Source organism: Megalopta genalis, chromosome 5 (genome assembly GCF_051020955.1).
Source record: "Megalopta genalis isolate 19385.01 chromosome 5, iyMegGena1_principal, whole genome shotgun sequence".
In the NCBI taxonomy this organism is placed as follows: Eukaryota; Metazoa; Arthropoda; class Insecta; order Hymenoptera; family Halictidae; genus Megalopta; species Megalopta genalis.
This window is the reverse complement of record NC_135017.1, coordinates 16949021-16975280: the sequence shown is the minus strand read 5'-3', so window position 1 is coordinate 16975280 and position 26260 is coordinate 16949021. Positions and strand designations below refer to the sequence as shown.

Here is a 26260-nt window from a genome sequence, read left to right as displayed (position 1 = left end):
ATCGCGTCAATCGCTTTTATAATCGTGAGCAATCGTTTCTGCAGATCAACGCCGGGATAACCCGTTGAATCGCATCTAACGGATAAACGCAATAAATCTGCGAAGTGCATCGACTTCGCGCTTATCAATATTCAATGGTTTCTTCCGTCTCGGCGGCGTCGTCGTCGGCGACGAGACCTTTGCGAACAAAGTGGAATCGCGAATGCAGCGAAAGACGATTATCGCAGAAATTTCAAAAGCGAACGAGATCGCTTCGAACGAGCAAACGTATGTCGGGGGGGCTCTGCTGGAACGACGACGGCCGACTTTTTAGTTGCTCCGTCGAGGAACCATCGAAAACGACGCTTTGCCAAAAACGGCGCGGTGCAGCCGTCGCGCGGCAGACTGGCAATTTCGATTCGCGATCCTAATCTCGTATTTGAATCGGAAATTTTGGCTGGCACGCGTGTTTTCTATCGGTCGATCTCGGTGCTCGAGTCACGATATTAGGTGCCGCTCCTCGTGCCTGCCGAACCTGTCGGTTTGCTTAATGCCAGTCATTGTCCTGGTCGCGCATACCATTACGCGATAGAGACGTTTCGATTCCGTCGGAGATACAGCACCGAATTTGCTAATAAACGACGGAACGTTGCCACCCCGTGCACCGTCATCGTTTATCGCGTGACGATCCATCCAGGAGGAGTCTTGGATCATCTTGCCACGGCAGCTTGCGCGCAGGCTTTTAGATCGAGAGAGCTAGCGCTGCTCTTTACCGTCGTTCTTATCACTCGAATACATTACGAAAGAAACGCGCGTTGCAATCTCCGACGCGAATCTGTAATACTTAATGGTCTTATCTTTGCAAAAAAACTAACTACATTGACAATACATATACAACTACGGACAAATACATTGAGTAGATGATTCGTTTGTTTCGAGTCTTTTAGCCGAGCGATCCTTTAATTACGAAGAAACGCGGTTTGCACCGCCGCGCCGACAGGACAAATCGTATGAATTATTCATCGAGCAAAAACGAAAATGAAAAGCAAACTAATTGGAACTTTACAAAAATGACTGTACAATGCAGGTTCACGAGACGCGGAGCACCTACTTTCCTTTCTAATCGGCCAAGATTTTGAGATATCGATCGCGGACAGCCTCGATTAACGAGTGTTGCACCGTGGTAAATGAAATTTGCACCTGCGAGAGAGCGCGTTAATCGCGCGCGTTCGCTCGCTCGCTCGCTCGCGGGGCCATCGACTCTCGGTCTCCTCGAAACGAACGATCGCCAGCACGGACAGCACAACAAAAAAGGGGGAGGACGAAGAAGGGACGTCGGGAAAGGGGAACCGGTTCTTGTCCATTTTTCTAAACCAGTTTAGGACCCAGCACCTTCGCCTGGTCCAGTCTACTCACTATACCGTTGTAAAAGAACCGCGTCGCCTTGCCGTGTCTCTCGCCTTGCCTCCCTCGCCGCGCCGTGCCCGGCTTATCGTTCAGCTGAAAACCCAATTAACGTGTCATCCATTCGAATTGCGTAACTGAGAATCGGCTCCGTTATCATCCGACCAGCGGATTCGAATTCGGCCGGTGCATTCCATCGGAAATCCTTCCAACTACGCTTTGACTCGCACGAACGAAAACATTGAAACGCATCATACAGGACACGTGCATCTTCCCAACGGTTCTACTCGCGGATGAACGGTCGCGCATAAAAACGAACACAGGGAAGACGATCACGTGTAACGTGAAGAAGAAAAAACGGGAGCCGTAGTCGGTTTATCAACTTTTTCAACGGAAAACATACCGATCCTATTAATCGTCGTTTTTCTTAACCGCGTAAAAAGTCCGCATTTGCATCCGCATCGCATCAATACGATTTCTAATATTACGTCCGCATTAGGGATTCGTATCTCGATGCGTCTTACTCGATCGAATGACGAAATGTTCGGAGAACGTTGCTAATTTACCGATCCATCGCTGTCCGTTCTACCTGGTGATCGATCGTGCTCGATCAGTATGCCGGCTCGCGAGCGAATTCATTTTTACAGAGTCGCGTTTCCGTGCGCCACGCGCACCGTCCGATTAAAAAATCGCTCGCCGCTCGCATACGCACAATACCGTTGCTCGCGGACGATTGTCGCGTTAGGATCGACCGTTGTCCGAGAACAAGTGCCACGACATCAATGAATCGGTTGTGTTATGCAATCGGTGTTACGGGGACCGTTCCGTTCGCCGACTGTCGCTTCGGATCTTTTCGGAAATATCGCGGTGGAAACGGTCTTCGGGACGACTGCGTCTCGAACACGGTTGAATCGTGTCGGGAAACGAAGAACGGAGTTCGGCGCGTTCTGGGATGCTCGAAAGTAGAGGAGAAAAAAGAAACGTTCGGCGAATTCGTGTACGTCGAGGACGACGAACACAGGGATCTATCTCGGCGCATCGCAGTCACGCGAGTTGCGCGAAGCGACCGACAACGAGCGGATTGCCAATGAAATTTGCAAACGCGGCCTGCTAAATTGCAATGGCACCTGTGCCGTTCGGGTTCTCTGCACCTGCGGATCAGCCCCGAAATACTCTCGCACGCACGCACTCTTTTTCAGAGACCGTCGAGTGCAACGAGCGCGCGGTGCAGTATACGGCGTATCCTCCCCGAATCGACGGAGACCGAGAATTTTAATGAGCCACCGAAAGAACCGGCTCTCGCAATCTTCGCGGTTCATCGATCCTTATCCCGACCAACGTCGTCGTCAAAATTTCTCGCAATTTCTCGCAAACTAGAATTTCTCCGTGACTTCGATCTTTGTCGCGTTCGAATCGGACCGTATTCGATGCGCTGGACAATCGAGTACCGCTTTCTTGGCTATATCGAAGATCTACTCTAGAATTTTCAAGAACGAACCTACGACGAATCGATGTTTCGCACAAACGAAAGAAATATATTATTCGGTCCTTCTTGCTCTGTAAAATTGTTGGAGCGATGCTGGGAGAATGCTTAATGGTAAACGTACCGAGTAACTGAATCTATCGTATACCTTTGTCGATCGTGAAACCACTGTGAAACCAATTCCAATGACAGATTCCGTTTCCTACCGAGAGCTGCGCACCATATCGAACGTAAGCCGACTTCCGAGGCGAGAAGCTCGAGTAAACGAAAGATTAGGTGTGTTAGAGAATAAAGAGCTTCGACAGATACTCACATTGGTGTTTGTTGACTATCAGGCTGAGCGGCTCCGATGTACCGAGGGGGCTTTCCTTGCCGCTGCACGGTGGCAGACTCTTCCCGATGTGTTGAGCCTCGAGCAACCTGAGTTGCTGCTGGTGCAGCCGGTTTTTAATCAAGAAGATCTTCGGCATCCTGACGGGAGTTGTCTAACTACTAACTGTGTGTCACACTTCACCCTACAGAGAGTTTCACGCCACCACGGTCATTCCCACGGCCGGCGTAGCCGCGGCCCTCGGAACCATCAACACCAGAACAATCAACAAACTCGCACTCTCCAAGTTCCCCGAATGAGAAACGCTCGTCTGCTCCGGTCGTATCATCCACTGTCTGTGCGGTGGCGAGCGATTATCGCGATCCGGTCACTCGAGTGTCAATGCGGACAGGTGGCGGCTCTCATCCCCGGTTAAGTGCACCACCGCGCCGCGAGCATAGAGACTCGATGCGCGGCAACGTACCGATCGATTTCCGATTCGATGAATCGATGATTCCGCACCGGTCGCACTGCGAATAGTCTCACTGTCAACGATCGAAGCGCGGGCGATCGCCCGGCGATCGCGCGGCGATCGTGCGACGCAAACCTATCGATAAGCTTCTTTGTCCTCTCTCTCTGTCTCTCTATGCACGTATCTATCTATCTATCTATCTATCTGTCCGTCTATCTCTCTATCTCTCGGTCCAAGGTCCTTCGCTCGCTCTCTCTCTCTCTCTCTCTCTCTTTTTCTTGTCTCGGATTTACAGTTATCCTGAACAATCCTGGGAGGTCGTGGATCGAGAGAACGCACACGAGAACGCCCGAGCTCTGGTGAACGACTGAGGCTCCGTTCGCTCGACGGCGGCCGGGGCCCCTAGTCCCCGGCCCTACCCTCACCCTCGCCCTCGCCCGCGCCTCCGCCGCCGCTCTCGGGCATGCGGCATGCCCCGCTCCAGCCCCCACCATTCTCCATCTTCCATCTTCCATCTCCTATCTTTTACCTTGGCCCCGAGCCCCGAGCCCAGAACTCCGGCTGACTGGCCCGCGGTCCCCCACCACCGGGCCTCGCTACACCCCATCCTGATTATTTGGTCGCTTTAACAGCGCCGCGCTGCCGAGCTGCAGAGCCCGGCAGAGCCGCGGACCAACAGCTAGAGATGGAAACCGCTCGACGGAAAGCGGACGGCGCATGCGCCTAACGGAGCATCGTACGTGTGCTGAAGCGTGCGAGTCTTTCTCCTCCCTCCTCTCCCCCACTACCGATCCGATCCGATCCGATCCGTTCCCGTTCCGCTCCCGAGCTCTCCCACCGCCGTAGCGTCTCTTTTTAACGGAGACTTCAGTCTTTTTCCTTCTTCTCCTCCTCATCCTAGTGCCTCTTCTTCTCCTTTTTCTTCTTCTTCTTCTGCTTCTTCTTCTTTCTCTTCTTCTTGTTCGTGTTCGCCTCGTTCGCTTTACCGATTCTCTTTCTCCCGGTGGCGAGAATTGTCTTTACCGGTAGCTAGTTCGCTGGCCGTGTGAGACGCAGTCTCGTGTTTTTCATGCGGTTTTCCTGTTTTTCGCGCGTCGAGCTGCGACTCCTACTCCTATTCGCAACAAATCAGCACCATTTGCCATCGAATCTACGTCCCCTAGACTCCGTGTCGATATACAGTAATGCCTCTCTAAGTGACGTCTAGACTGTCCACAGAAATGGACAATTTCAGAAGAGGAGATACGATTTTATAATTACGAATTGTCAATAATTATAAAAACGAGCCGCAAGGCTCGAATAATCGTATCTCCTCTTCCCAAATCGTCCATTTTTGTGGACAATCTGAGTGTCAGTTAAAGAGACATTACTGTAGTGCGCTACCTATAAGCATTCTCCGCAGAGGATTCCGAGGGTACAAGTTTAGATCTATAGCAACCATGGAAAATGATATCAACAACGTAGACGATCGGCCCTGTTCTATCTTCGAATACAATAATCGTTCGGACTCTATACATATTTTCACGTATAGAGAATCTTCGAACGTTCGATACGCGAAAATGCTGCCCGACGTCCCACGATTTTCCAGGGCCTTTGAAGTCGATTACGATCGAACGATGTTTTCGATCGCGGATCTAAAGGGCATGCGCGGGTCACGGAAGATCCCTGGTCGATGGATCTACGCCACCTGTGCGATCCTCGGCGATTACACCGGCACGCACGGTTCTCGAGTAAACATACGTATGTACGCTGCTAGACAGTGTACGTAGGTACGTGTCCAGATACATACTGGTTTACGATGGGTGCTCGGTGCTTAGGCTCACGGTTAAGGCTAGGTTTCGCTGGGTCTCTAACCACTATGTCGGTTATGCTGTCAAGCGGTATATACACGTAGCGTAAGTTCGAATCGTGCCACGTAACTCCGAGCACGAATACGAGAGTGTCTACGCCTGTGCGGCGCGCGTACAGGCTGTTCAAGAATAGATATTCGCATCGAACGGCGACGCCATTCCGCGGATCGGTGAGAATCGATTAACGCCCGGCCGATGAATAATGAACGCGGTGTTTTGATGCCGGATAACACGCAGACTGTTTTCGCGATTCGATGGAAAGAATTGCGCGCAAACATTCGTCCGCGCGCAACGATTATATATCGCCGAGCCGGCGGAATGGTTCTTTTCCACTCGGTTTTTACCGAAACCGAGCGTCGACGAAGCTGCTGCCCGTTGATTTTTCGCTTCTTTCGGGCAGAAAGCAAATCTCGAGAAAGACGTCCCGTACGATGGGTCGAGGAGAGTCAAGCGGTGCCCGGTTTCTTCGCGTGTCGCGAAATTGTTGCGGCGAACACAGAAATAGCTTCTACCCGCAGTCCAGTTGCACCGCGAATGTCGGACTCGCGATTGTTTCCGGTGTTTTACTACTATTTCGCGATCGCTGTTCTTCCGTTGTAACAGCGCTCGGCGTCGAAGTTTACATTTCTCACGACGACGCGCGGAGGGCTAATTAGCGCGGTCTCTCGATCGATCGGAAGGATTCTAGCGGCGCAACAGGTTCACGATTATGGCCGCAGGATTTCGTGGACGCTAACGAGTTCTTTTCCTGGCCGGTCAAGCGGCTCTACTTCGCAACGCGGAGATGCTCGACGGAGATTGGTTCGGCCTCCGACTTTGAAATTCAGACGACGACGCCATAATGCGACAATCTCGAGTCGGCGACGTGACTTCTAATTTAATGAGAACGAGACTAACACGCTGTCGCGGTCGTCGACTAGTCAAGGGGTTACGCCAGTTTCGTGCTGGAACCGCGATCGAAGTCGTTCGCTCTCGCGGCTTCCCACGGAAACTGTAACGTTTCCTGGGCTTTTTGCTCGAATTTCGTCGCGGCAGGAAACGTTCGACGAGAAACGGGTCCGATGGAGGTAAAGAAATATCCATGTATCTCGCGAGGAATCGAAGCGTCCGCACGCTTCGGATTCGAGAGAGACTCGCTTCGGCGTGCTGCAGAAAATCTCGGGTGAAAATCTTCGAAGCTGGGTCCTCTCGGGTCGTCCGAGATTCCATCTCGAGTCCCCCGTGAAGATGGCCGTAACGTTTCGGTGAACGGTGGATTTTCCTCGAAACGCCTCGTTTCTCCATATACGAGATCCGGCGAGATTGGGAAATACCTGGTGAATCCGAGGCGAGGCCCATAATTCAAAGCGCGAAGTCGACATTCGAACAGGTGGCTAACGATCTCCGAACGAGGGTTCACGAAAAGCCACGGACGCTTCTCGATTATTCCCGGCGCACCGGGATAAGCGATTTCCTAGCAACCCGTTTAAATCGATACTCGCCCCGTTCCTTGCTACACGTTTCCAGGATTTGTTCGACTCGTTAATTATGCCGATGCCACGCAAGCGGAGCAGATTCGGCAGAAAGTTCGACTCGGTGTGTCGAGATCTCTCGAAGGGACAGGTTGCGGTTCGAAGGCGCGGCGGTGACACGCGGGTCGCCCTTATGAAAGTGAGACGTAAAAGGCAGGTAGCCGATGTTGGGACAGCCTCGGGAAGAATCCTCGAACAATGCTCGAGAAACTGATTCGAAGATAGACGACCACGAGTCGACCAACCTGCGAGTCACAATGGAAATGATTATACGGGATTTTTCCGATGGAACAGAGGGAACAGAGAAGAACGAACGACGCACGTAACGTAACTCGAAAACATGCAAAAACCAAAAGGTACGCTTTCTTGTCGTCCGTGGTATTGCGGACTACATCGTCCGGGGCGATAACGATTCGATCGATTTAATCGAGTCGGTTGTAGAAAAATGAAAAGTTCTGGCAGCGCGGAGTGAAAGATCCGGCAGGGTAGGATGAACTCGAAGAAGAGGTCGAAGAGAGATCGACATCCGCGACGCGACTCGATGCTGGATGGAAAGCGGGAGAATAAGAAGAAAAATTATGCATTGCACGATGTTGCGTAACGCTTCTTTTTATATTTTCCATGTCGAACTATCCGGCGTAAATAGTTCTTCCTTTTTGCATCTCCTTCTCCTTCTTCCTCGTTCCAACGACTGATTCATATTTCCTCTTACAGCCGCCAAGGAATTATGTAAAGCGCAAAGGCGTTATAAATCGACGCGCGGTGCTCTCTCGCTCTCCATCTCTCTCTTTCTCTCTCTCTCTCTCTCTCTCTCTTTGGCCAACCGCGAATTAATAATCCATCCGACCGAGAAGATTTGTTCGTCCGTTTGTGTTTCCTCCGGTTGGCGAGCCGAGACGATTTGCATGTTCCGAAGCGAGCCTCCACGTGCTGTAATTGCGCGATGAAACCGCGAAAAATGCGACGCGCGAAACACGTTCCGTTCGGTTGGTAATCGATCCGTGAATTAACAAGATCGTCGCGCGACGGCATCCTACGTCCAAACTGTTTTTGCATTTCCCGGCAGCTCGGCTGCACGCAACAACGTTTCGACGCCGATTCGATTACTTTGGAAGCAGGCGAGGGCGCGAATCGCGGCGATTCGGAGCAGTTCGTCGCGGTCGTTATCGGCGTCGACCGGCTCGGCTTCGAGGATTCGTACAGGTTTCCCGGTCGAGGCTCGAAAACGACGGGAAACTGGAGGTCCGGGGGACTGGGTTTGTCGCGATAAAACGATCCCCTCGGTCGCCGCGGCCATAAAAGGCAGGGGTTCTGGCCGGAGCGACGACGAATCGCATTCCAGTCCATCCTCGTTCGAATTAAAAATCGTCGCCGTTCCCCCCCCGCGTCGTTCGATTACGCAATCGTAGCGCAACGCGGTCGTCGATTCGTCCTCGCGTCTAGCCGCGATTTAATCGGAGCAGATACGCTGCTGCACGCCTGAAACACGTAACGCGAACGAACGCAAAGAGACCCACGGGCATGCTCCTGCTCTCTCGCGGGCCGATCGTTCGAGCGAGCGGTGCACACGCAGGACTTGCGAAACCGTTCCTCGCCTCGACTGCTTCGGCTCGGCGACGCCGCTTGGTCGTGGTCGTGATCGTGATCGTGATCGTGGTCGTAATCAAGAGTCAAAGTCAAGGTCGAGATCGAGGCGAGAGAAACACCTTATGCAACCGCTCCGCTCGCTGTTGTTCGCGGACGCGGACGCGGACTCCGCAAACGTTTCCTCGCGGAGAGAGGTGGGGGCCACTGCAACTTTGCCGAGCCGTGCAAAGCGGTGCGGCGCGGTGCGGCGCGCTGCGGCCAGGCGGATCGTTGCAGCACCGGTGACCGGCTGCATCGACCAGACGAGACAGGTATGAAAGAACTGTTACGTATTCCCGGGAAAACTGACTCCGCGAGAGACGCGTTCCGAGGAACGGCACTGTCGACGTTCTTCGCGCTACCAAACCATCTTCTTCTTCCTCTTCGTCTTCTTCCTCCCCCTTTTTCTTTGCCGAACGCTTCTTACAGCACCGCTCGTCGTACAGTCGACTCTCCTACGTTACATGCACAGTTTTACGTTGAACGAATCGGAGGAATCGTCCAAATTGCAGGTATTCGTGCTCTTTGGTATTCGAGCGAAGCAAGTACTACCATTTGGAAACCGCGTTATAAATCATCGACCGGCAACATTACGAACTTAAACAGGAAGCCGACGGGGAGCGACCGCGATTACCGAAGGATTGTGGAGATTTCTGCGTCGTGTGCAGAGAGGGACATGCGACGGCACCCGAAATGAGGGATCGTTCGAATTGCGACGCGGACCACTTAACAGCGCCCCCGACTCTTTCGTAATCCTCGGAAAATTTATTGGCAGGTTTAATCCTTCGGTCGTCGGCGGGTCGGCACCATGCTGCGTGCACGAACAAAGCTGCGAAGCAGCTCGCCTCGAGGCATTGTTCGACCGAGGCGGCTCGACAACAGACAACAGAGATCACAATGCGAACGAAGGCTCGAAAGTGACGGAGACGCCCCGGACGCGGGCACGACCGCAGCCGCAGCCGCGGACGCCGACAATTGGATAGAGGCATGTTAGCCGCCTCGAGGAAATCCCCTAGGAGCCGCAGGACCCCGGGGCAACAGATAAACACGTCTATTTTAACCTGCGATTGTTTTCCAGCTGCCGCGTTACATCGGCGAGTCGCTAATAATCCAGCCGAGCCTGAAACTCTTTCGGTTTCACGGTGACGAAGACTAGAATAGCCGTCGTTTCTGGGCTCGGGGAAACGAGCATTGTTCGCACCTTCTTGTCGCGACTGAGATTATTCGTTGGGCCATCCTTTGTTCGGCCAATTATGCTCGAAACTAATTTGTACGATCGACGGTCTTTTCCAGAAACGGACTGGCGAGTGTCCGTTTGAGAATGTTGTGTTGAGAATGTTTTCGTTGAGAGTTCGGTGGCAGGTTTCGGGCTTCTCGACGCGAGCGAGCGAGTTCGGGAGAGGTCAAAGGACGATACCCGAGTCTTCGGGGCCACGGGAGGGGCGTGAGAATCGCGGACGGAGCTCCCACAACCTGTCATAGTCGACGGGTATTTAAGAGAAAGGGGCGACGGCGACAGGTAGCGCGAAGGAAAAAGGAAAAGAAGCGCATCTCGATGATTACGCAACGCGACCGAGTCATGGTACGTGTCCACGACGGTACGATACGAGACGATACAGGAAGACAAGGCGTCGCGGACGTTCGTCGGAACGAAAGGGACGCGAGCGACGAGCAACGACCGGAACTGTCGTGCTGCCCGAGACCGGAGAAGGAGACGAAGGCACTGAACTTGAAAAGAAACGACGACGACGACGACGACGACGACGACGATACGCGGCCGAACGTCGGTCGTCGGTCGTCGGTCGTCGCGGAACGTGTCGCCGTGAAAACTCGAAGAAGATTGCTTTCCGTGACTAACGACCGACCGGATTTTAGCGGCATCGCATGCGACCCGCGATACGTGCAACGATCGCTATGATCACGATAATCATGGTAGCCAGCAGCGACAGGCCTGACTGACTGGCCACCCAACAAACCGGTAACCACCGATGGGACATCGAGACCGATGATAATGCGAGCTCCCCCCTAGGAACAACCCCCGCGACGGCGATCGGCAGTCTTCCACATCCGTGAAACCATCTCGTGCCTAGCATTCTTCTGCTCGCTCGAAACGCTCCGCCGTGCCGCGCCGCGCCGCGCCGCGTCTCCGTGCTTTTCTTCTCGACAATGGGACAAATAAGGAAACAGCCGCGAAGAAAGAAGGAGCTGACAGAACAGAAAGAGGAAGAATAGAGTTTCAGGAACAAAAGAAGCGAAGTCGGTTGTCTCGGTCTCTCCGGTTGATCATCCTGCGCCTCTAGCCGAGCCACGTTAACGGTATAACAACTTGCGACGAGACTACTCGGAAACCGTCCCGACGACATTCGCGAAGCAACGTTGCACGAGTTCGAGCTCGCGTATTCGAATTCCCTAGATCCGCGGCTTTTTGTCCGCTCGTCGCTCCGCTACGACAAAACGAATCCCATCGGCGGCGAGCTCGGCGAACCTGTTCACCGGGGGCCGAGTCGCCCCGTCGCGGGTTGCCTCGCCTTGCCTCGCCTCGCCCGCGTCTCTGGGTTATTCGTCAACCGGGACGAATGTCATCGTAATTGCTATAAATCTATATCGCGGAATCTCAACTCCCGAGACGGTTGGAGTTCGCATTTCTTCGAAATCCGATTCGAGATTCGAACGCGCGCCGCGCCACGCCGATGCGATTTCCGGCCGCGCGAGCGCTGTTCGAGTTTCGTCGTTTCAGGAACGATGAGGACAGGACAAAAAGAAGAGCCGCGGTTACGGAGGCACGCGTGCACGCGTGCACGCCCGAAGCGTAGCCGAGGACAGCGCGCGGCTGTGCGTGCAGCTTGGTAACACGCGAACGCGAGCGTAAACGCAAACGCGAGCGTAAACGCAAAGGCAAACGCAAACGCAATCGCGACGAAAAAGACGAGGGGACACGTCTTCGGGTCCCGTACACTTCCCGCGCCGCGGTAGCGTGCCGGCTTCTCCAATTAAGGGCCTCTTCCGTCGAGGCCTCTTCACGGTGGATGTGTTGCGTTCGCTTGAGCGCGAACGTAAGCGATGCTCCTCTGCTCCGCTGCTCGCTCGGAAGCCAGCCCCTCGTAACAACGTAATTTTCCGTGGCCGAGCTCTTCGACGGTCGTGTCGTGTCTACCTCTCTTCTCTCTTCCTTCTTGTCCTCTTGCCTTCTTACTATTCCGCGACCACGTCCTGCGCTCCGATAAGAGGGTCTCCGATAAAAACCATCCGTCAACCTTGCGTCGTTCCAGAGCCTCTTTCGCCGTCTCTGTTACCAAAGACCAGCGATTCAACCCCCCTTAACCGTCATCCGTCCATCCCCCGAAGCAACAAAGCGCTTCTTGTGCCGCGAGTCGAGAGAAAATATGGTTATATTCTCGAGCCCGTTAACGAGATCGAGACCGAGACCGATCCCGAGACTGGGCGTGTACGCGTCGGAAACGATTGGGCCGAGCGAGCGAGCGAGCGTGTAAGCGCGCGAACTCGCTGCAGTGAGAACCGGAGCGTTATCGGAGAAGGTCGGAGTTATCGCTTGTTACGGCTTCGCAGGGGAACGCCGTAACCTCGAGATCCGCGAAGGCGAGGCCAATGAATGCCCGACGCCGAAGAACGGGAAGGAAGGTGAGGCACGATCACGGCTCTGACCTCAACAACTCGCGAAACAGAAAAAACACCGGGAACGGAGAAAGAGGGAGAGGAAGGCGAGAGGCGGAGTGAGAGAGCGAGAGCGAGAGCGAGAGAGAGAGAGAGAGAGAGAGAGAAGCGATAAAGCGAGAAAGCTCCGAGTGGGAAAAGGAGAAGGGCCGAGGATTCAGTGGCGCATATCGCGCGGCAGGACTCGCCGGTTACGTTTCTCCGGTTCGCCTTTTTCTGGCGACTTTGTCAGGGATACGAGCGGCCGCCCGCGCATGCAAATTTCTGGGAACCCGATACTTTCCCGAGGGGCGGCTTTGAAAGGTAGAAATGATTCGCGCCGCGACGCCAATGAATCTCCGCTAACGTTCCCAGCTGTCCGGCATTTGTCACGCGCGCCGAGCCAACCGAGCCAAGCAAACCGCGAACGTGCTTTTCTCCTGGAAATTATTTGTCGGATCTCTCGTCGATCGTTGCCACGCCATGGGAACCGGAAGCGTCGAGGTAGCAGAAGAATTCGACTTCGGCGATCGAAAGGGAAGCTAGCTCCGTCCGATCGTTGCCGGCTGATTCTACTTACGGTCTCTGTCGCGGTCAGTAATGTCTCTCTAAGCGACGCTCGGATTGTCCACAAAAATGAACAATTTGGAAAGAGGAGATACGATTATTCGAGCCTTGCGTTACCTTGACATAATCTTGACAATTCGTAACTATAAAAAACGAGCTATAAGGCTCGAATAATCGTATCTTCTCTTCCCAAATTGTCCATTTTTCTGGATCGTCCGAGCGTCAATTGGAGAGACATTACTGTAGCTGGACGCTGGACAACCCGTTCGATCGGGCGCTTTCTTTCGATGATGCAAGATATACGATCCTTGGTCCGAAATAATTCCTGAACCTGCTTCGTAGTTGCGGAATTTTGGGGCGACGACGCGGCCGGCAAACGCAATAATTCAATGGCTGTGCGCAATCTGCGATTCGATTCGTGCCGCGTCCCGGTTCGTTTCGAATAAAATGGCCGACCAAGGTGGCGCGAAATGATGGATTCGGCTCGAAGCGAGCTCGGCGCAGCGCGTTTATCAAAAGGATTGCGCTCGGCTTTGAAACGGGGCAGGCTCGCGGCAGAAGGACGCGGAGCGGGTGCAGGACGGGCAGGAGACGAAGACGGAGACAAAGACGGAGACGGGTACAGAGGCGACCGGGCCGGTAGCGAGCGTAATGGAGGTGCGTGCACAGGTACGGGCGCGAGGTATGCGCCTCTGAGAATACGACGATGTGCCGCTTACATTAAATAAATTACAGTGGCCGCGGACCGGTAACACGGGAACGCTGTTACCTGCTCTCCTCCGCTCGAACACGCAAGCAGAACCCTTCTCCGGTTGCCACGAACCCCGAGTTGCAACACTCTCCTCTCCTCTTCACGCCGGGTTCGCTCCTCTCCCCTGCTCTCGCGCCTCGCCTCGCCTCTCGCTTCCACGGAGGAAGTGCCTCTAATGGTCTCTTCCCATGACCGTGAGCCTCCACCTTCTCCTTTCCGTCTCCTAAACGATTTTCCTGTCTCCGGAAAAATGATTACCGTTCCTACGCCGACTCGCATTGTTCCTTCTGTTTCCCCCCGTCTGTTCCCTTCCTCCCAGCAAAAGAAACGCGCAGACTTGGTTAACGCTACCGACGAACACTTCCATAGCGAACAAGAAATCGCGAGTTCGAGTCCTTTGGCCTATGAAATAAACGGCGATTCGAGAGTAACTTCAGCGACCTTATTGCACAACCCGGTAGCCGATTAGCAAATCCGAAGGTAGGTAGGAAATGCAAAGTCGACCGGAAGCGAAGCATCTGGTGACCCGTTTCCTAGGATCGATCGAGTTATCGGGCCCTATCCGGGTCTCTCGGGAGCCAGCATGAAACGATGGGCTAGGAAGTCGCCTAGAAGTGGGTACCAGCATGATAGCGCGCGCGATCGTCCGCCTTTGCCGCCTTACCGTTGCTCTCGATCGTAAAAGTCGTCTTCCCTCGATCATTTTTTCGCGGGCCGCCTTTTTGCAGTCGGAGCCCGCTTCCCTCGCAACGGTTCTCGCGATGCCTCGTCGTCGGTCTTTCGAGCCGCGATCCCCAGCTGCCATCGTCCAAGATTTACAACGCGTTCCCGGGCCGCGTTTTATTTGCGCCTCGTCTTCGCGGAACGGGAAACTATGCGGGCTCGCGCCTCGGCGCCGACACGCTCCGAGAGAACCGCGAACCTTTCTTCTTCCATCCTTTCCATTTTCATTCTTTCTACTCGAATTCTGAACTTCGGGGTAACGCGGAGATAACAGGAAAAATCTAAACCGTCGCGAAAGCAAGTGGACGTCGGTTCCGGATCGACGCGAGTCGAGGGGGCGACGGTTTCTCGTCGGAAGAGGACCGTAACGCGAGCAACGATGATAAAAATGAAAGGAGGCTCGCGCAGAGGCTCGCTCTGACATCTTAGGAAAGTCCGATCGAAATCGGAACGACTGGTTTCACTCTCGAGCAGAGCGCGCGGTGTCGAGCGCGCGAGAAACGGTTCTTCGAGATGTCGAGGTGTCGATCCGCGCGGCAACGAGCAACGTGGAACAAGGAACAAGAGATGCAGAAGCCGGAGCTGCTGGCGAAACGTTTCGTTCGAGTTGTCGAAGAGAAGAAGCGACGAGGAGGAGCGGACCCGGACTCCGAGCAGCCGCACACCTGCGCGTCTTTCCTCGTGTGTACACGAGCGCGAGCGTGCATGAAGCGTGCGTGACAGAAGGGAACACGCCGAGAAAAAGAGAGAAAAAGTGAGTGAAAGAGAGATAGAGATAGAGAGAGAGAGAGAGAGAGAGAGAGAGAAGCGAGGAGTAGCGGGAGAAACGCGCACAGAACCCTAACCTGACGCAAGTTGACCTCCGCACCTGGATTTGCGATCGCGTTCGGTGTCGGGTATTTAACGGAACCCGCGAAGAAAGTAAAGTAGAAGGCTGGGGGGCCACCTGCGCACAGCTGGCGTTTGCCTCGCGTCGAGAAAAACATCGAGCCTCGACGAGCTCGAGTTCGAGTTCGAGGTCCGTCGAATGGCACGCGACGGAATTTGTTTACCGGAGAGAAACAATCCCGATGCGCCTGCCGCGGTTGTAATCGAGCAACGGATCCTGTCCCCTTGCCAACTACTTTGAAGTCTTATCTCGCTAACCCTTGCCCGGTCTCTCGTCACCCACATCCTCGGCTGCTACGTCCACGATGAATCGCCGTAAAATCTTTCGAACTTGCGTTCGCGTTTCCTTCGCAACGAACGGCGAATCGCGTTAAAAATTGAAAAATATGTACCGTGACTCATTATGAAACAACTCGAAAGCGATTCGATTCAATGACGGATAAACGTGCGTTTTCATCCGATGCGTCGAACTCGAGCGTGCGTTCCCCGCGATACTCGTGGACATTCATCATCGTTCCAGGAAGCAACGTTTCCTCGACTCTCGACACGCGCGAAATGAATATTTGCCAAGCCTGACGTAACCTCTCGATCCGGTCGTTCGGGGCGCCGATCTTCGATCGCCTAAAACGGTCGTTCGAATTCTCGTTCTCCTCGCTGAAAGCGTAACGACGATCGAGATTCGAATTCGATCGGTCCGGTAATCGATAAATTGGGTTAGTCTCGAGAACGTCTCGCGAGATAAAGATTTCGATGAACGCGAACGAGAAAGAGAGAGAGCGAATGAGAGGACAGACTCCTATCTATGTACTTCCACCTTCTACGAAGCAGTCCTTGAAAACACGAATTTGCATAACGATTCGCAGCGAACAGATCGGTTATAAATAGACGATTTATGCGAATAAGCGCTTTCATAGATAACATTCCAACGAGTTGACATCGAATTTCATTTCTTTCGCGAACGATTTCTTCCGAAAAAAACAATGTGCATTCCTCAACCGACGATCCGAATCGACCGCGTTCGCGTCTAAATTCGCGGCAAGTAGAAACGGCCAGCAACGAACGGACACGTTCGCTCGACACCGACAAACAACGCCGACGCGACGAAATTCAACGGCACGGGTATATCCCGCGTTCGCGAAAACCAAACGCAAGGGCAACGACCTCCGAGATTCCCAAAACTCGAGGCTTTCCTCGACGTTATCTCCCAGACCTTCGAATCTTTCGAGTCGGAGGCTTCACTCGATCTTTAACCCGTTCACCGAGAAAACCGAGTCGACTCGTCTCTTTTTCCCCGTCTTTCGTTTCGTTCCCAGAAAGTTGTTCGCTCCGATTCGAACGCGACAGTCGGAAATTCCTCGCTGCTTTAATCCTTTAACCCTTAGAAACGCGACGGGTCTCGCGATCGGACGGATATCGGAGGCACCACCGTGCTCGGCGAAAAGTTCCAGCCGCGTCGAGAAACTCGCGGAATGCTCCGGTCCCGGCGAACCCGACTGGTTCCGTGACCCGGAAAATCAGCGAACCTCGTAAGTTGCCTCTTCGACCGGGAGACATTTGCGTTTCCGGTTCTGGCCGAGAACGCCGCGCGCCGCTGCCTTCGCCGCGAAGGCTGCTGGAATTCAGTGGCAGAAACACAAGGGCAAGCCGAGAAAGAGAGAGAGAGAGAGAGAGAGAGAGAGAAGCGGCGAGACGAGCAAAGGAGAGAGGCTCGGAGAGCGAGAAGAGAGAGGGCAGGAGAGAGGAAGGCCAGGCGAAGGCGGAGGAATAAGGGGAATAAAGAAGCAAGAGGCAGCGTGGACTCTGGGTTTCGCCAAGAAGAGCTAACGGTAAATCCGCGGCCGCTGGCGTCCGATGAACCCACTCTCAGCCTCGCACGGCCCGTGTAGCCTGCTCAACACGCATTCTTACCTTGTGTCCGTTTCATGCGCCTTCTGCTGCCTCCTACCGCCTATCCTTTGAGCCTTCTGCCTCCTGCTGTTGTCGTTGCCGATGCTCGCCAGCGTCGATGTCCCCCCGAATAACCCTCTCGAGACTGGATCACGAATCGTCGACGCCTCTATCGAAATTAGCAGCGACAATGACATCAACAACGAGGCAAACGTCTTCGACATGCGACGAGATATAATTCTGCGTTATACAGCGGTGCGCTTCCATTGGTCGACGCGGCCTACCAAGCGACGATCGCGAAGGAACGCTACGGAAGCGAAGCTTTTTGCGAGATGTTATTTGCTCGACGACTATTTTGCTCGACGACTATTCTGCTCGACGCTCCGGCCACCGGAAGACTATTCACAAGTTTCCCGATCGCGATGCAACATCGAAAAGGAGGATCGCGGATCGCGTTGCTCGAAGCATCTCGTAAACTTAAAAAACCTATTCGAAGATTCGTCGAGTTTTCGCCGTTGGAGGAGCATCGACTGCTGGAAAAGATTTCTACAAAATTGCGTGCTCGATGGCCTCGTGAGTCACTCTTCCTGGCGAGGACTCGGGACTACTCGACATCCTCGTGGGGCCCGAGAGCGAGGCCCGTAAGCGGGGCCCGTAAGCGAGGCCCGTAAGCGAGGCCCGTAAGCGGGGCCCGAGGAAGCACGGTGGACTCGGCCAGGTTGCGTCATCGCTCTCCCCTCTCTCTCCCCAGAGAAGGAAAGGGTTAGTATCCGGAAATTGGGTCGTTCGAGTTTGGTTTGTTGGACTTTAATCGCACCACTACAACTTTTGCTGACCTCACCGTCGGATCCTGTTGCGAGCAACTAGTTGCTCCCGTCGCGCGCGGCTTAGGATGCAAATCGAGATCGACTCAGGACAGACGCGAAACGATTAGAGAGAACGCGGCGCCGTTCCATCCGTTCTAATCACCGGATTGCGTATCCCCGATAGAACTTGTGCAAGTCCGCGATCCGTAAGGAAATTTAATGCTTTTTCTTGGCCTTTAACGGCAATGATCTTGTAGCGGGCGCGGTAAATGTTTATTAAATCGTTCGAGATCGTTCTTTTTCCAAACGAACACGGATAGGCGCGATAATTGCAGCTACGACTTATGATGCCCCTTTCGATCGTCACGCGAACGAATTACGTGTTTAAAAACGAAAGGGTAGGGAGCAAGGGCCGTGAAATCTGCTCTTCCGGCCCGAACATTGTAATTCCGTGGAGCCGATTGCGATCTGCCCGAATAACGAATGAAGCCTACTTACGAAACTGCGGACGCGACCTTGAAGTTTCGCGCCGCTCCAGAACTCTCGGACGAGCGAGAAACAAGAGGCAAGAGCCAGTCTTGGCGGAAATTTCTCGTCACCGGGAAATATTTTCGTCGATACGTCCGTCACGGTTGGACGACGGCGTTTTATCGAGGGATCGACGCGACATCGACTATAACGAGTCGCGATTGCGACGACTGCGACGCCGACGCCGACGCCGAAAGAGCCTCGAGTGCGGGTTCTAGCGGGTGATAACAGGGATAGCCGATGCGGGTCACACGCGCTCGTTGGCCGAGGTGAAAAGTGAATAACCCGGAGGGAGATTCTGGTCTGCTCGGTCTGCTCGTTTTGGCTCACCTATGCTCGCTATGTTCGCGGCCGGCCGGGTGAAATGGAAAACGGCGGACTCTCTCATCTGCGAGTCGTATCGTTTACGTAGCTAGCCGTTAATTTCTCGCCGGCCAGACGGTGTCCGGTTACTCGCTCCTCGGTCCCGATTTATTCCGCGATACACGTTCGCTCGATTACGTTTCCCCGAGCGGCATCTTGTCGCGTCGCTATCCCGAACGCCTCTCTCTCTCTCTCTCTCTCTCTCTCTCTCTCTCTCTCTCTCTCTCTCTCTCTCTCTCTCTTGTTCCAAAGAAATATTCGGCTTGCATCGCGCGCACCGAGTCGCGCTCTCCGGTGTTTCGCCGCCTCGTTCTCGTCTTGCGGTCGGTGCAAAACGAATCCAGGAGACGACATTCCGCGAATGGAACGCCCCGAGCTAACCGAAACCGCGATCTTATTTAATGTTACTCGCGAACATCGTTTCGGTTACGTTATTCTTCGCTGCGAGCTGTTACGGAATCTGCACGTTTTCGCGACTAATTGTGCAGTTTTCGAGAACTTCAAAGTTTCCTACGGCCGGGCGCGTTCGCGAACGCCACGAAACCATAAAATCGGCGAGTCCCTGTAGCGCGTGACACAACCGGTTCGGAAAGCGAACGAGATCTCTTTGTTACATCTGCTGCTCGGATGTTTCATAAACGGCTTGGCCAATACCGGGCCGATACCAAATAAATTCGTGGCCCGAGTATTGTAACATCGGCCAGTAAACCCTGGGATAATCCTTGGCACATATACAATTCGGTGGTATATGCCCTACGCGGCAGCGAGGAGCCGCGCTATCGAGTATGCGAGCGGAGAACGAAATGTTTCGGTGTTGCGTAAGGAACGCGAGCGTCTGACGCCTCGATTATTCGTCCGACAAGACGAGACGAGACGAGCGTCGATTCCCTATTCTCCTGTTCGAGGTAAACAACCTACTCGAAAACGAGACAATTTCAAATGACCATTCGCGAGCTTGCATTCGATTTCGAATGCCCTACGTCGACGCTGTTTTTCTTTCCTCTCGGTTCGGATTTTTCATCGCCGCGATTCCGCGATCGATTCGACGGAGCGACGTCAAACGAGATTATTCCGCTTAAGATACGGTACGAGCAAAACGAAAACGGCAAAAACGAGCGACGAACTCGTTGCCGCATGAGAAGTCGAGGCATCCTCTCTTCTCATTGTCAGGAGAGCAAGGATGCGAGGTGGAGAGAGGAAGCGCGAAAGGACACGAAGGAAGAGAGGAAGAAGAGGAAGGGAGGACGAGAGAAAGGACAAAACATATAGTGGAGGCAGAATACAGTTATCTCGCGGTCGCGTCGACGCGACGCGCGTCGCGGCGACTTGTTGCGGCGGTCGCGTCGCTCGCTCTTCTTTTCATCTCTCCTGCTATTATCCCGAGCCTCTCTTGCTTGCTCGATCAGAGCGACAAAGACCCAAATTGATTTTAGCATCGCCAACTATCGCTGTTATTATTATTATCGCTATTAATTAACGGGTGCGAGTTCGCGAATGATAGAAAAATTGATCGACGGTACAGCCGAGTAGTCATAAGGCGATAAATATTAAGATTAATTTCGAAGAAATTAGGCTTAAAAATGTGTGCCGGATTGCTTCGAGGTCCGTACAGCGATTTCTTTCGCAGCGGACAGAAACGTTCGTTTTCGAAGAATCGAGGCGGCCTCGCGAAGATGCTTCCGCGAAAAGTATTACACGATCGGTATTGCGGGATCAGTAAAAGTCGCGTCACGGTTTTAAAGACCGGTCGGACGACGGATCGGATTGCGTCGAATCGTCGCTCGCACTTTCTTCGGGGCCCTTCGGTGTCGATTCGGTGTCGATTCGGCGACAATGGCCGAATCGTCCCACACGTAACGGCGCGGCTCCGCACAATCGGTGTACGTATACCGCAAGCTCCAGAGACACGACTTCGCTCGGTTCACTTTTGCTGGTTAACGGTAAGTCCGTCAAGAGTCAGTGAGTCAACGAGTGAACGAGTGAACGGTCCCCACGCACTCGGCCGATCGCTCGAGAATCGATCTTCTTACGAGCATGCATGCTCGCCGACCGATACTTGTCTTTCCCTTCCGTCCCAGCTCTCTCCCTCTCCCTCCCCCCTTCTCTCTCTCTCTCTCTCTCTCTCAGTCTTTCTCTCCCTCTCTCGCAATCTCCTTTTTCCCTTTTTCTCCGCTTCTGCGAGGCAGATCTACGCCGTGCCGAGAGTTCCTTCGATCCTTATCTCCCTTCCAGTCCACGTACGCTTCCCCGATGACGCAATTCTTACGTCTACGTGACCGAGCTCGCTCTCCTCGTTGCCTTTATTCTCCGCGAGCTCCGCCTTTTCTCTTTTTCCTTTATCGAAAGAATTCGTGCAGGGTCCCCGCCGGATACCCAATCCGGCGTCCCAAGATAGCAGGGGAAAGCAACAAAAAATTTCAATCTCGGAGGGTTGCTTCGCGCGCGCGCGCGCTGAGAAAAGAACCAAGAAGAATCTTTCGGAAGCTAGGCGTTTCGCCCGCTGACCGAGGCTAATTAGACGAGATAGATAGCGGAGCAGACGAGCTCGAAGATAGAAAAGCCAGAAAAAAATGGAAAGAATTCATCCGACCAGACCCGGGACCGGACCCCATGGGACCCCGCGACCAAGTACCTGGCCGAAGAAAAAAAAAACTGGCCTTGAAACCTTTGATTTCCGGGCTATAAATTGCCTGGCCGTTTTCTGTTCCCGGATGGTCCAGCCGACATATGTTCCGTCCAGATGGGCGATCGCGCTCTCTCGGAACGTACCTTTTAACTCACGGTCCGACGACGGGATCCTCTCTCGCGTCTGTTGCTTCGAAATTTCCAGTGGCAGTTAAGAAAATTGCCTTCGACGTCGACGCGTCGGCATTCCTGCCTAATCCTTCTTTTTTTTTCTATCGTTCCCCGAGATCCCCTCGCGTATAATAAATTAACGATAATAACAGCGATTCGATCTAATGGTATCGCGGCAATTTTTTCTCGCGTTTTACGATTAGTCGACGGGACATAATCTATAGAAACCCGTCGAATAGACCGTGGCCGCGCGACCGGTATGCAAAGTCCCGGAGAAATGTCATCGGCTAATGAATATCGGGGATCGAGGAGTACCGGGGACGAGCGTACCGTCGGACAGACGGTCGTGAGATTACGGAGGTGTGTTCCGGGCACGTCGGTGACGCGGCCGGCTAGCAATTAGCGTTCGATAATTAACACCGGCGTAACGACGCGACGCCTGAACCGGACTTTCGTCCCCGAGTCCTCGAACGGTCTCCGGGCCCCACCTCCGAACAAGATCTCTTCCTCCCTGGAAATCTTTGGGATCGGTTCCATAGACAACCGCGAAATTTTCGAACGCGAACGATGCGACGAACCGACTCGAGACCGGCAGAAGACGAGTGCCGCGGAGAATAGAAGAGAAGAGAGGAGAGGAGAGGACCGAGTGGTTCGCGGCGAGGCGTGTCGATTACCGTAGGCAAATCGCGTGACAGAGCGACGCCATTCAGGAGAACCGGCGCGGAGCCGAGCGGAGCGGAGCGGCGGACCTTGACAGTGTCGGGGACTCGTTGACGGTACCCGCGGTGTCAGTGAACCGGCCTCCGCAGGACGACCAACGAGCGGCAACTATCAAGGATACACGCATTCTGTGCTGGCATCGCAACATATATGTCTCTCTCTTTCTTTTTCACTCTTCAAGGCCTGCCGTCGGTCCTCTCTCGATTTTTCTCCGCTCCATTTTGCGGTTCCACTTGTTACGTCAACCCGACGCGCTGCCACCGAGACTCGATGTTGGACAGCAGAAAGATTTAACGTTCAAGAATTCGGTTATCGCTCGGACAGTATTTTGTTATATCGAAAGAATTTATCGAAATTTTTCTATATCGAAAGAATTTCATCGAGAAGAGCTTCGCTCGTTGTTACGATTACATCGTTGATGGAGCACGTGCGATCGACGGTGCAAGGGGAGGGGGGTGTGTAGCGGTTCGAAATTGCCGAGACCATTAGCGGGATGGAACTGTGCTATCTGTTCCGGGGCAGCCCTTGTAATTACGTTTTCGTAGTAAAATACGCGCGTCGCAATTTACCGTCTAATGGGACAAATGACAGCGCCGGCCGGGCCGGCATCCACGGTGCATTAACCGCTAATTATTATGCCGTCGCGTCGGCCGTCTCATATCCGCAATAAGCGTTCGCGGTTGATTGCATCCCGGCGAAAATACGCGACGACCAGTTTTCGTTCGAGCACAGAATATGCGCGAATAGCATCGCCTCGCGATAGATAAATTCCGCGTAAATGGTATACTTTCTCGTCGAATCGAAGAGTTCCGATAGCGATTTAACGCTTCGCTGCGAATCTCGAATCTTTTGATTTATACTTTTTCGACCGCGACGACGCGATCTTTCTTTTTCGACCGAGAACTTTGGACACCCTGTTCGATATAAGTTGTAAAAATGTTGAAGCGACGCAACACGGAGGGACGAGGGTCGAGTAATATAAAGTTAATTGGTCACTCACCTCCGATACAATGTCGCCGGCTTCTGAAATCCGGCGAAAGGGTTGGAGGGTTCAGCGGCTCGGGTTGAAACGGTTCTTCTGCGCGCTCGGTTGTCTATGGAATGGTCCCGAGATAACCCTTGCAGCATTCTGCAAACTCGACCGTCGTTAAGGGCGCGATCATCGACACTACCCTTTGCTTCGTTTACCGGCACGACACTGACGGCGCAACTCGGAAAGTCTGGTTATTTGAATTTCCAAAGACACCATAAATCCCTACCCTCGCGCGAAAACGAAAATTTATCCCACTCTTTCTTCCCCTCACGGTTCGAAAAAAAGAGGGAGTTGATACGGTTACGTGAGAATTTATCCGAAGAGATCGATCGAAGACGAGTAAACCGATCGAAGACAAGTAAACCGATTTAACCGCGCGAGAATGCCAAGTGCCGGAACAATGTTCCTCTGCCGTGTCTTCGACACTACTAATCGGCATCGGGTCTGTCCTGCGAGTAAGTATTTACGAACGCACTTGCTGGCGCGAACGAGCCGAGGGTTTTTCAGATGTTTACAGAAAATATTGGCCGTCACCGGGGCTCCAGCTAATCCTCGAGCTCGGTGACAAAAAATGTGGGGGATGGGACCGAATGGTAAGTAGGGTTGCGGATTTGAAACCGTAATTCAGAGACCCGCCGGTTTAACCCTTCGAAAACACGTCGTAAATTGTGCTAAGACATAATTGCCGCCTCGAGAGCTAATCCTCCGTGCAGCGCGCAGAGTCAAATTTGTTTTCTTCCGGACTGCTTTCGACTTGTGGTTCGAGCCTGGCATCGCCGCGCGGTCGATGCTTCTTCCGATGGTTTTTCTATCGTTCGGATTCATGTCGGATTACCGAGGACAAGTTTTTTCGCGACGCGGAAACCAAAAGTTAAATATCCGATAATCGAAGTCACTTTTTTGTTTCATCCGTTGCGAGATGTCCTGCGGTTTTCGAGGAAATAGAAACACTCGGCGAAAAAAAGGGAACGATAAGAAAAAGGTGAAGGTTAATGGAACATGACGAATGTATACGACCTGTTCGGCCGGCGCGACGTCGATGGGCCGAATTAATGGCGACAGCGCAGCCAAAAATTTGGTCGCTTTTTCGCCTAGTTACGTATACGCCTAGGTACGCTATCGCGGAGAGGATCGCGCCTCCGCGGTCGTCGAAGTCTCGAAAATTGATCGCTCGTTGTCTCGAGCGTGGAACAAGCGAGGCGGTTTGCTCGACCGATATTCCTAGCTCCTAGACACATTCCGATCGACGAACAGCTACAGCACCGGAATAGATTCTGTATTCGCGATAACGAGTTGCCTACTGTGGCGGGAATAATTGCTGGCTAGGACGAGACCTATTTCGGCGCGTCGTTAATGGGCTAGACTCGGCTACAGGCTAGGCTAAGACGATTAACGGGGCGTGAATCTCGGATCTATGTAATAATCGTTCGCGTTCTGCTGTTTCGCGGTGCAGATCCTATCGACGCTCGTTACCATCATCAACCGGTAATAACGCTTCTGTCAAATACGAATCTCGCCGAGCTCCCTTGACTCGTGATTTCAACAAAAACGCGCGCACGACTGCAAAAGAAGCGCGAATAAAAAATGTTTATAAAAATTGACTCGGCGGTCGTTGGCTCAAAGAGTGCCATAAACGGTTGAACGCGCGAACAGAGGACGGCGATCGGAGAGGTGAAAGACCGTTTCGTAAATTCGCGAAACTTTGGAACGAATGGAAGCAGCCATGGGTGTGCGGCAATAAACGCCGGCCATTGAAAAACGCTGTAAAAAAATCGCCGTAAAATTCAGCAAAAAAAAAAGGGTTTTCGGCAAGATTTCCCGGCGACCGGGGAACACTGTCAGAAAAAAACCGCCGATTCCGTTAGGGATAGTAGGCAAGGCTTAAAAATGCTGTTGTTAGCTTTCGAGTCTGACTGTGGACGCCCCGTTGCAGGGTTCCCACTAAAAATACACAGTATATACGCAACTGCGACTGCGATTGCAACTGCGAAGATTGTAGGGGACACGACACAGGTATGCGTTTACCTGAAAGAAACGTCCGAAAATTGGAACGGTCGTTATTTACAGCCTTTATTGTCCTCGTCGCGGTCCGTTCCGCCTCTCCGTTCCCGATGTCTGGCCACGGAAACTGACGAACAGACTTTAACTAGACTTTACAACCTGCAGTAAATTTTCAGTAATCCCTGCTATATTCGTACACTTTTGTTTCGCAGAAGCATTAACGTCCCCGATGATGAATCCCGGCGAATGGTCGGACAGGGATTAGCATAATGGGAAATTGTAAGTGCGAGCAGACCCCGCTTCGCGTTCGAACGGTTCCGTGAGCGAAGACGGGCGTTTTAGAATTTCGTTGACCTTGGATACCAGGACCGGGATCGAGAGACAATGCCCACGAGCGCGAGACTTTCCCAGGTTACGGGATAATTCGTCGATTCTCCGGTTTCGCGGTAGTTTCCGTGGTAAACGAAATCTGTTCTAACCAACGAAGAAAGGCTCTCGGGGCGGCGTTCGCTTCCGGCCTCGGAGCACTATCGGCTAACAAATATTTGCCGGCACAAAGAAGTCATCCGATATTTTAGCTTGCACCTTGAACAAGTTGGATGTCCCGCTGACCCCTGTGTGTTGCCCGGACAGCGGGACAACGCGATGATCTCTCGGGTCTTTCATCTTCGTTCTGTTCTCGTCTCCGATGAAAAATGATCGAAGATCGTCGCAACCGAGCAAAGTAGACAGAGAATTAAGAGATTCTTAGTTAGCAGCTTGTCAACGACGAAACCAAAGAATAAATGTCTACTATGCGACAACTCGATGGATGCATCCGGTAATAGCGGGTAGAAAATTCGAGGAAGAGATTCACACGGTTCGCGAGCGTCGTCGAAGCTTCGGAAAGGTGTATCCCGATCGAAATTCAA

General features: G+C 53.2%; 1 protein-coding gene across 9 annotated transcripts in view; it reads right to left on the bottom strand.

Annotated features, from left to right (window-relative positions):
* LOC117227528 (uncharacterized) overlaps positions 1 to 26260 on the bottom strand; it is a 69611-nt gene that overhangs the window by 17395 nt on the left and 25956 nt on the right. For 7 of the 9 annotated variants that reach the window (XR_004492097.2, XR_004492098.2, XM_033482840.2 and 4 more), the window contains exon 2: positions 3180 to 4762. Coding sequence is in view for 7 of the 9 variants with exons in the window: in XM_033482840.2 (XP_033338731.2) it covers positions 3180 to 3336 (157 nt within the window). In the remaining 2 variants the exon portion in view is untranslated. Of the gene's footprint in view, positions 1 to 3179; positions 4763 to 17123; positions 17272 to 23315; positions 23786 to 26260 lie in introns of those variants that run through there. The other 2 variants (XM_033482845.2, XM_076522113.1) reach the window with 2 other exon arrangements.